Source organism: Lissotriton helveticus, chromosome 7 (assembly GCF_964261635.1).
Source record: "Lissotriton helveticus chromosome 7, aLisHel1.1, whole genome shotgun sequence".
NCBI classification, from domain to species: Eukaryota; Metazoa; Chordata; class Amphibia; order Caudata; family Salamandridae; genus Lissotriton; species Lissotriton helveticus.
In genome coordinates, this window is record NC_136068.1 from 1,064,246,175 (window position 1) to 1,064,257,983 (window position 11,809).

The following is an 11,809-nucleotide window of genomic DNA, read 5'->3' on the forward strand; positions in this document are numbered from 1 at the left end:
GTGGTGCGTCTGAAAATCCTGGCCCACACTGACAAAGAAAGAAGGTGCACCCTGGCAGAATGTACCCGAACTGGTTTGAACTAGATCCAGACCCCTGTGCCTTCAGAGGACAAAGGATTTGCTTGTATACATATTGGGGTCCAGACCCCAAGACTGTAGAACTCATTTGAATCAAGGAACCTGCCAAGAAGAAGAGCTGGAAGAGCTACCAGGAGGAGTACTGCCCCTTTGCTTTGTTGGGTTGGCCTGTCGTTGCTGCTTCTGCCTTGGGCAGTGAAAGGACTGGACTGAACTTTCTCTACTTGTGCTGAGTATCCCCAAGGGCTTGAGGTAGAGCTTGCCCCCTATTCAAGAAGTCTCAGGAACATCAAAGACTTCAAACCCGATGCCGTCTATGACACTGCTGCCAACAAGGTGTCCTGAAGGCACCGCAGAGAGCAACGCCGCAACTCCGCACCACGACCCTGGTCTCATCGACCACGCCTGCTGACGCCACCACTGAGCCTCTGCTCGCCCCGCACCTGTGGGCAGCGCACTTCGCACTGCCTCGCTTCACGACGACGCCTTAGTATCCCCGATGACGGCGCTCCAAGCTGGACTCAACACCGCTGCTGGCACCGTGGTTTGGAGGCACCGCTCGTAACGCTATACGATGCACCGCCCTAATTCTGCACTGCAGCCTTTGCCTACGGACGCCGGTAACATCGACTCCAGTTGTCGTCCGACAACAGCGCTTCCGCGACAGCGACGCCGCTGCTGCACCGTGACCTGCCAGCACCGTGACGAGCACCGCCTCACCTCACACCGCGACCCTGGTCTCACCGATGACACCATCTGATTCCACCACGACCTGAGGGCACCGCACGCCGCACCGCTGCACTTTGCATCGAAGCACCCGACGCCTGCCAACACCAGCACTCCTGATTCCATCAGAGAGGAGATCGACCTGCAACGGGCGTGACAACAAAAGGTCATTGACGACCTGCATCTCTGAAAGGTACTGTTGGCGGGTCCTCTCGACACCGCAGCTGACCTGCAACGCCGCGGCCAGCCAGAACTGTTTGGACTTGCTTGCTCACGACACCTTGATAGCCCGGACGGAGCAAACGACGTCAAAGAACTGTGTTTTCAAGACATCTTGCAACACAACTATTATAAAAGTACTATACTATGAATTATTCTCGTAATTGGTCTTGTTTGAGTATATAAAAATATTGGATATTTTTCTTAACTCGTTTGGTGTCCGTTTGCAGTGCTTACACTGTGTTACTGTTGGTTATGTGCAAGTGCTTTACACACTGCATCTAAGATAAGCCTGACTGATAGTGCCAAGCTACAAAGGGGGTGAGCAGGGGTTATTTTAGGAGTGTAACTCCCTTATCCTGACTAGAGTGGTGGTTGCGGCCTGACTTCGGTGAGAACCTTAGCCAACCCGGAATCTCATTTCTAACATCTCCCAGTGTGCCCCAATCTTGCTTTACACCCTGCTATTCCAGGACCAGGACTGATACACAGCTCTCCCAATGCACCCCAATGTTGCTTTAAATCCTGCTATTCCAGGACAAGGTCTCACGCACAACTCTTCCAATGCGCCCTAATCTTGCTCCACACCCTGCTATTCCAGGACTGGGACTCACACAAAAGTGTCCCAATGCACCCCAATGTTGCTTCTAACCCTGCTATTCCAGGACTGGGACTCGCACACAGCTCTCCAAATGCGCCCCAATGTTGTTTTAAACCATGCGATTCCAGGACTGGGTCTCACACACAGCTCTAACAATGTGCCCCAATGTTGCTTTAAACCTTGCTATTCCAGAATTGGGGCTCACACAAAGCTCTCCCAATGCGCCCCCAATCTTGCTTTACACCACACCCGATATTCCAGACTTGGGACTTGCACACAGCTCTCCCAATGCGCCCCAATGTTGCTTTAAACCCTGCTATTCCAGGACTGGGTTCCACACACAACTCTTTCCATGCGCCCCAATTCTGCTCTTCACCACACCCACTATTCATGGACTGGGTTTCACGCACAGCTCTCCCATTGCGCCCCAATCTTGCACTACACCCTGCAGTTCCAGGACTGGGACTCACACACAAGTTTCCCAATGCGCCCCAATGTTGCTTTAAATCCTGCAATTCCAGAACTGGGTCTCACACACAGCTCTCACAATGTGCCCCATTGTTGCTTTAAACCCTGTTGTTCCAAGGCTGGGACTCACACACAACTCTCCCAGTGCGCCCCAATCTTGCTCCACACCCTGCTAGTCCAGGACGGGGACTCACACACAGCTCTCCCAATGCACCTCAATCTTGCTCTTCACCACACCCCCCTATTCCAGGACTGGGTTTCACACACAGCTCTCACAATGCGCCCCAGTCTTGCTTCACACCCTGCTATTCCAGGACTGCGACTCACCCAAAAGTTTCCCAATGCACCCCAATGTTGCTTTAAACCCTGCTATTCCAGGACTGAGACTCGCACACAGCTCTAACAATGAGCCCCAATATTCCTTTAAACCTTGCTATTCCAGAACTGGGGCTCACACACAGCTCTCCCAATGCGCCCCCAATCTTGCTTTACACCACATCCGCTATTCCAGACCTGGGACTTGCACACAGCTCTCCCAATGCGCCCCAATGTTGTGCTAGCAATCTCTTGAATCTTCAACTTGTTTATTTTTGAATAAAAAGCCCTACTTCAGAAATCACAAGACTTGGACCTTACTTCTGTTTGGAAAGCATTAACATTGAACGTTTGTGAATAACTGTTGCATACTCTTGCAAATAATACAATGCATATATAATTTGCCTTGTGCGGGTCTTTTTGTTTTCATTATTGTATGTGATGTTTTGCATCACTTTGTAGGGGGTGTTTACGGGTCACGCCCTCGACCTACGCGCACAGGCTTTTGAGAACGAGTAATAAGACCAAAAATAGTGGAATAGTGTGCAGGCAGTCAATAGCTCTGACCCAATTTTGTTGTGCTATTTTGTCCTGAAAAAACCCTGCTTTTTCAGGACTGGGTCTCACACACAACTTTTCCAATGCGCCCCAATTCTGCTCTTCACCACACTCCGCTATTCAAGGACTGGGTCTCATGCATAACTCTCCCAATGCGCCCCAATCTTGCACTACACCCTGCTATTCCAGGACTGGGACTAACACACAGCTATCCCAATGCGCCCTAATGTTGCTTTAAATCCTGCTATTCCAGGACTGGGTCTCACACACAGCTCTCAAAATGCGCCCCATTGTTGCTTTAAACCCTGCTATTCCAGGACTGGGATTCACACACAGGTCTCCCAATGTGCCCCAATCCGGCTCTACACCATGCTATTTCAGGACTGGGGCTCACACACTGCTCTCCCAATGCACCCCAATATTGCTCTTCACCACACCCTGCTATTCCAGGACTGGGTCTCACACACAGCTCTCACAATACGCCCCAATCTTGCTACACACCCCGCCATTCCAGGACTGGGACTCACACACAGGTCTCCCAATGCATTCCAATCTTGCTTTACACCCCGCTATTCTAGGACTAGGACTCATACACAGCTCTCCCAATGCACCCCTGTGTTGCTTAAAACCCTGCTATTCCAGGACTGGGTTTCACACGCAGCTCTCCCAATGCACCCCAATCTTACTCCACATCCTGCAATTCCGGGACTGGGACTCACATAAAAGTTTCCCAATGTGCCCCAATGTTGTTTTAAACCCTGTGATTCCAGGACTGGGTCTCACACAGAGCTATAACAATGTGCCCCAATGTTGCTTTAAACCTTGCTATTCCAGGACTGGGGCTCACACACAGCTCTCCCAATGTGCCCCCAATCTTGCTTTACACCACACCCACTATTCCAGACCTGGGACTTGCACACAGCTCTCCCAATGCGCCCCAGTGTTAGTTAAAACCCTGCTATTCCAGGACTGGGTCTCACACACAGCTCTTCCAATGCGCCCCAATTCTGCTCTTCACCACACCCCGCTATTCAAGGACTGGGTCTCACGCACAGCTCCCCCCAGTGCGCTCCAATCTTGCACTACACCCGGCAATTCCAGGACTGGGACTCACACACAAGTTTCCCTATGCGCCTCAATGTTAATTTTAACCATTCAATTCTAGGACTGGGACTCACACACAGCTCTCACAATGCGCCCTAATATTGCTTTAAATCCTGCTATTCCAAGACTGGGTCTCACACACAGCTCTCACAATGCACCCTATTGTTGCTTTAAACCCTACTATTCCAGAACAGGGACTCACACACAGCTCTCCCAATGCGCCCCAATCCTGCTCTACACCCTGCTATTCCAGGACTGGGACTCACTCACTGCTCTCCCAATGCACCCCAATCTTGGTCTTCACCACACCTTGCTATTCCCGGACTGGGTCTCACACACAGCTCTCACAATGCGCCCCAATCTTGCTTCACACCCCGCTATTTTAGGACTGAAACTCATACACAGCTCTCCCAATGCGCCCCAATCTTGCTCCACACCACGCTATCGTAAGGCTGAGAATCACACACATCTCTCCCATGGTGCCCCAATCTTTCTCTTCATCACATCCCGCTATTCCATGACTGGGTCTCACACACAGCTCTCCCAATGCACCCCAATGTTGCTCCACACCCCGCTATTCCAGGACTGGGACTCACACACTGCTCTCCCAATGCCCCCCAATCTTGGCCTTCACCACTCCCTGGTATTCCAGGACTGGGTCTCACACACAACTCTTCCAATGTGCCCCAATCCTGCTCTTCACCACGCCGTGCTATTCTAGGGCTGGGTTTCACACGCAGATTTCCCAATGCGCCCCAATCTTAATCCACATCCTGCAATTCCGGGACTGGGACTCACACAAAAGTTTCCCAATGCGCCCCAATGTTGTTTTAAACGCTGCGATTCCTGGACTGGGTCTCACACACAGCTATAACAATGTACCCCAATGTTGCTTTAAACCTTGCTATTCCAGGACTGGGGCTCATACACAGCTCTGCCAATGCACCCCCAATCTTGCTTTACACCACACCGGCTATTCCAGACCTGGGACTTGCACACAGCTCTCCCAATGCGCCCCAATGTTGCTTTAAACCCTGCTATTCGAGGACTGGGTCTCACACACAGCTCTTCCAATGCGCCCCAATTCTGCTCTTCACCACACCCCTCTATTCAAGAACTGGGTCTCATGCACAGCTCTCCCAGTGCGCCCCAATCTTTCACTACACCCGGCTATTCCAGGACTGGGACTCACACACAAGTTTCCCAATGGGCCCCAATGTTACTTTAACCCATTCAATCCAGGACTGGGACTCACACACAGCTCTTAAAATGCGGCCTAATGTTGCTTTAAATCCTGCTATTCCAGGACTGGGTCTCACACACAGCTCTCACAATGCACCCCATAGTTGCTTTAAACCCTGCTATTCCAGGACTGGGACTCACACACAGCTCTCCCAATGCACCCCAATCCTGCTCTACACCCTGCTATTCCAGGACTGGGACTCACTCACTGCTCTCCCAATGCACCCCAATCTTGGTCTTCACCACACCCTGCTATTCCCGGACTGGGTCTCACACACATCTCTCACAATGCGCCCCAATCTTGCTTCACACCCCGCTATTCCAGGACTGAAACTCATACACAGCTCTCCCAATGCGCCCCAATCTTGCTCCACACCCCGCTATTCCAAGGCTGAGAATCGCACACATCTCTCCCATGGTGCCCCAATCTTTCTCTTCATCACACCCCGCTATTCCATGACTGGGTCTCACAGACAGGTCTCCCAATGCACCCCAATGTTGCTCCACACCCGCTATTCCAGGACTGGGACTCACACACAGCTCTCACAATGCGCCCCAATCTTGCTTCACACCCCGCTATTCCAGGACTGGGACTCACACACAGGAGTCCCAATGCACTCCAATCTTGCTTTACACCCCGCTATTCAAGGACTGAAACTCATACACAGCTCTCCCAATGCACCCCAATCTTGCTCCACACCCCGCTATTCCAAGGCTGAGAATCACACACATCTCTCCCAATGTGCCCCAATCTTTCTCTTCATCACACCCCGCTATTCCAGGACTGGGTCTCACACACAGCTCTCCCAATGCACCCCAATGTTGCTCCACACCCGCTATTCCAGGACTGGGACTCACACACAGCTCTCACAATGCGACCCAATCTTGCTTCACACCCCGCTATTCCAGGACTGGGACTCACACACAGGTCTCCCAATGCACTCCAATCTTGCTTTACACCCTGCTATTCCAGGACTAGGACTCATACACAGCTCTCCCAATGCACCCTATGTTGCTTTAAACCCTGCTATTCCAGGACTGGGTCTCACACACAACTCTTCCAATGTGCCCCAATCCCGCTCTTCACCACGCCGCGCTATTCTAGTACTGGGTTTCACGCGCAGATTTCCCAATGCGCCCCAATCTTACTCCACAGCCTGCAATTCCGGGACTGGGACTCACACAAAAGTTTCCTAATGTGCCCCAATGTTGTTTTAAACCCTGCGATTCCAGGATTGGTTCTCACACACAGCTATAACAATGTGCCCCAATGTTGCTTTAAACCTTGCTATTCCAGGACTGGGGCTCACACACAGCTCTACCAATGCACACCCAATCTTGCTTTACACCACACCCGCTATTCCAGGCCTGGGACTTGCACACAGCTCTCCCAATGCGCCCCAATATTGCTTTAAACTCTGCTATTCCATGACTGGAACTCACACAAAAGTTTCCCAATGCACCCCAATGTTGCTTTAAACTCTGCTAATCCCGGACTGGAACTCGCACACAGCTCTCCCAATGCGCCCCAATGTTGTTTTAAACCCTGCGATTCCAGGACTGGGTCTCACACACAGCTCTAACAATGCGCCCCAGTGTTGCTTAAAACCTTGCTATTCCAGGCCAGGGACTCACGCACAGGTCTCCCAATGCACCCCAATCTTGCTTTACACCCCGCTATTCCAAGGCTGAGAACCACACACATCTCTTCCAATGTGCCACAATCTTGCTCTTCACCACGCCCCGCTATTCCAGGACTGGGACTCAAATGAAAGTTTCCCAATGCACCCCAATGTTGCTTTAAACCCTGCTATTCCAGGACTGGGACTCACACACAGCTCTCCCAATGCGCCCTAATCTTTCACTACACCCTGCTATTCCAGGACAGGGACTCACACAAAAGTTTCCCAATGCGCCCCTATGTTGCTTTCAACCCTGCTATTCCAGGACTGGGAATAACACACACCTCTCCCAATGCACCCCAATGTTGCTTTAAACCCTGCTATTGCACGACTGGGTCTCCCGCACAACTCTTCCAATGTGCCCCAATCTTGCTCTTCACCACGCCCGCTATTCCAGGACTGGGTCTTACACACAGCTCTCCCAATGCACCCCAATTTTGCTCCACACCCTGCTATTCCAGAATTGAAACTCACACATAGCTCTCCCCATGAGCCCCAATCTCTCTCTTTACCACACCACGCTATTCCAGGACTGGGACTCACACACAGCTCTCCCAGTGCGCCCCAGTCTTGCTCCACATCCCGCTATTCCAGGACTGAAACTCACAAACAGCTCTCCTAATGCGTGCCAATCTTTCTCTTCACCACACCCCGCTATTCCAGGACTGGGTCTCACACACTGCTCTCCCAGTGCGCCCCAATCTTGCTCCATAACCGGCTATTCCAGGACTGGGACTCACATGCAGCTCTTCCTGTGTGCCCCAGTCTTGCTTTACTGAACACCCCGCTATTCCAGACCAGGGACTCGCACACAGCTCTCCCAGTGCGCCCCAATCTTGATCCACAACCCGCTATTCCAGTACTGAAACTCATACATAACTCTCCCAATGCGCCCCCATCTTGCTCTTCACCACACCCTGCTATTCTAAGACTGTGACTCACACGCTGCTCTCCCAGTGCACCCCATTCTTGCTCCACACCCCGCTATTCCAGGACTGAAACTCACAGACAGCTCTCCCAATGCGCCCCAATCTTGCTCCACACCCGGTAGTCCAAGACTGAAAATCACACACATCTCTCCCAATGTGCCCCAATCTTTCTCTTCACCACACCCCGCTATTCCAGGACTGGGACTCACGCACAGGTCTCCCAATGCACACCATTCTTGCTTTACACCCCACTATTCCAGGACTAAGACTCATACACAGCCCTCCCAATGCACCCCAATGTTGCTTTAAACCCTGCTATTCCAGGACTGGATCTCAGACACAACTCTTCCAATGTGCCCCAATCCTGCTCTTCACCAAACCCCGCTATTCCAGGACTGGGTCTCACACACAGCTCTTCCAATGCGCCCCAATCTTGTTCCACACCCTGCTATTCCATGACTGGAACTCATACAAAAGTTTCCCAATGCACCCCAATGTTGCTTTAAACTCTGCTAATCCCGGACTGGGACTCGCACACAGCTCTCCCAATGTGCCCCAATGTTGTTTTAAACCCTGCGATTCCAGGATTGGGTCTCACACACAGCTCTAACAATGTGCCCCAGTGTTGCTTAAAACCTTGCTATTCCAGGACTGGGGCTCACACACAGCAATCCCAATGTGCCTACAAGCTTGCTTTACCCCACACCTGTAATTCCAGACTTGGGACTTGCACACAGCTCTCCCAATGCGCCCCAATGTTGCTTTAAACCCTGCTATTCCAGGACTGGGTCTCACACACATCTGTTCGAATGCGCCCCAATTCTGCTCTTCACCACACCCCGCTATTCAAGGACTGGGTCTCATACACAGCTCTCCCAATGCACCCTAATCTTTCACTACACCCTACTATTCCAGGATTGGGACTCACACAAAAGTTTCCCAATGCGCCCCTATGTGACTTTCAACCCCACTATTCCAGGACTGGGACTCACACACAGCTCTTACAATGCGCCCCATAGTTGCTTTAACCCCTGCTATTTCAGGACTGGGACTCACACCCAGCTCTCCCAATGCGCTCCAATCCTGCTCCACACCCCGCTATTTCAGGACTGGGACTCAGACACTGCTCTCCCAATGCACCCCAATCTTGCTCTTCACCACACCCCGCTATTCCAGGCCTGGGTCTCACACACTGCTCTTCCAATGTGCCCCAATGTTGCTCCACACCCCGCTATTCCAGGGCAGGGACTCACGCACAGGTCTCCCAATGCATCCCAATCTTGCTTTACACCCCGCTATTCCAAGGCTGAGAACCACACACATCTCTTCCAATGTGCCACAATCTTTCTCTTCACCACGCGCCGCTATTCCAGGACTGGGACTCAAACTAAAGTTTCCTAATGCACCCCAATGTTGCTTTAAACCCCGCTATTCCAGGACTCGGACTCACACACAGCTCTCCCAATGCGCCCCAAATTTGCACCACACCCTGCTATTCCAGGACTGGGACTCACACAAAAGTTTCCCAATGCACCCCAATGTTGCTTTAAACCCTGCTATTCAGGACTGGGTCTCATACACAGCTCTCCCAATGCGCCCTAATCTTTCACTACACACTGCTATTCCAGGACAGGGACTCACACAAAAGTTTCCCAATGCGCCCCAATGTTGCTTTCAACCCTGCTATTCCAGGACTGGGACTCACACAAAAGTTTCCCAATGCACCCCAATGTTGCTTTAAACCCTGAGATTCCAGGACTGGGTTTCACACACAGCTCTAACAATGTGCCCCAATGCTGCTTTAAACCTTGCTATTCCAGGACTAGGGCTCACACACAGCTCTCCCAATGCGCCCCCAATCTTGCTTTATACCACACCCGCTATTCAGGAACTGAGACTTGCACACAGCTCTCCCAATGCACCCCAATGTTGCTTTAAACCCTGCTATTCCAGGACTGGGACTCACACACAGCTCTCCCAATGCACCCCAATGCTGTTTTAAACCCTGAGATTCCAGGACTGGGTTTCACACACAGCTCTAACAATGTGCCCCAATGCTGCTTTAAACCTTGCTATTCCAGGACTAGGGCTCACACACAGCTCTCCCAATGCGCCCCCAATCTTGCTTTATACCACACCCGCTATTCAAGAACTGAGACTTGCACACAGCTCTCCCAATGCGCCCCAATGTTGCTTTAAACGCTGCTATTCGAGGACTGGGTCTCACACACAACTCTTTCAATGCGCCCCAATTCTTCTCTTCACCACACCCCGCTATTCAAGTACTGGGTCTCATACACAGCTCTCCCAATGCACCCTAATCTTTCACTACACCCTACTATTCCAGGACTGGGACTCACACACAGGTCTCCCAATGCGCCCCAATGCTGCTCTACACTCTGCTATTCCAGGACTAGGACTCACACACTCCCGCCCTATTCCAGGGCTGGGACTCGCACACAGATCTCCCAGTGCGCCCCAATCTTGCTCTACACACCACACCCCAATATTTCAAGACCGGGACTCACACACAGCTCTCCCAATGCGCCCTAACCGTGCTCTACAGTCTACACCACACCCCGCTATTTCAGGACTGGCAGTCACCTACAATTCGTACAACGCACCTCAGTCGTGGCCTCAGTCCGCTGTGCTGTTTCAGTTGGGAGAAGCGCACGAGTTAAGGGAATGCACCTGAATCCCGACCTTCAGACCCGTGCTGGAATCACGCCAGGCTACGACAACGCATGCACCACAGTCCTGACCTTGACTGACCTCTGCAGCTCAAGTACTGAACCTCTCACACTGAACACAGCTAGCTCTTCCAGGGTCCCCTGACCAACGTTGCACTTACTACGGTACTTGGTGCCACGCAAAGGCCAGACAACAAACCCGAACCATGTCCTTCAGTACCCCTCCTGCTATTCCAGTACTGACAGCACGTGGCTGTACTGAAGCCAATACTGTTCAGTGGCACCGCTGGATATGCCGGGCTTGGGGTCTAACACGTCTCTCACCCCCTCCCCGGGGCACAGCTCCCATTGGGGCAGCAGGTGCAGTGGCACCGAGAGGCCCACTGAAATCTGACTATTGCTGCATTTTATAATTCAGCAATCATGGGGGCGTTTCAATTCCCTCCTTGCACTGGGTCTTGCGGCACACTGCTGCGCTACTGCCGAATGCGATATTGAACATCTGGACATGCAGATGTGACGTGTGTGAAAACGCACCTTCTCACAGACCTCACCGCGCTACAACGCCATGCCAGTCGAGAACTGCCCATAGATGTGACGTACGATCCATCTGATAAGCGCTTTGGCGCCTTTTCAGGCGCATGAACCACAGTGCAAATTGGAATTATAGTTACATTTACAATTGGTCCGGATGGCAAAAAAATATTATTCTAGTACATTCTCTGTAGTGAATCTGCGTCCTGTGCAAGAGCATAGCCACGGGGTGTTTACTTACCGTCCTTAACGCGACCGGTAGGCCTGGAACTGTGATTTGGGGAAGTCAGCCCGGGCTTTTCTACCCCGTCCATGACCACCCCACCACCCCCGTGTCCACGTGATAGGACCCGGTCCCTTAATTAGCACAGGACTCGACCTATCAAATGGAAAGGCAAACATCGACGTGGAGGGAGGGGGTGAGGGGTGCATGGGAAGCTTGTGGAGTCAAGGGCGCTAAAAGGGGATCATCTATAGGGTGTTTTGTTTTGTAAACTTGGAACACTTCCCTTTCGTTGGGAAGCTCAGCTGAGGAGCATGTGATTTCCTGGAGTTAAAAAAACGAACTGAAACTTACGCGTAAGGGCCCAAGGAAACGAAACTAGGAGTGGTCCGGTTTTCTTTCTCGAGGAAAAGAAAGAGACTTCTTTTTCCCCTGCGGCG

General features: G+C 51.8%; 1 protein-coding gene across 2 annotated transcripts in view; it reads right to left on the reverse strand.

Moving 5' to 3' along the window:
• The window catches only part of LGALS3BP (galectin 3 binding protein), a 227,280-nt gene extending 215,755 nt beyond the window's left edge, over window positions 1-11,525 (reverse strand). Inside the window, exon 1 of one of the 2 annotated variants that reach the window (XM_078653962.1) lies at window positions 11,388-11,525. Coding sequence is in view for 1 of the 2 variants with exons in the window: in XM_078653964.1 (XP_078510090.1) it covers window positions 11,388-11,460 (73 nt within the window). In the remaining variant the exon portion in view is untranslated. The remainder of the gene's footprint in view (window positions 1-11,387) is intronic. The other variant, XM_078653964.1, reaches the window with a different exon arrangement.
• Window positions 11,526-11,809: the final 284 nt, after the last annotated feature.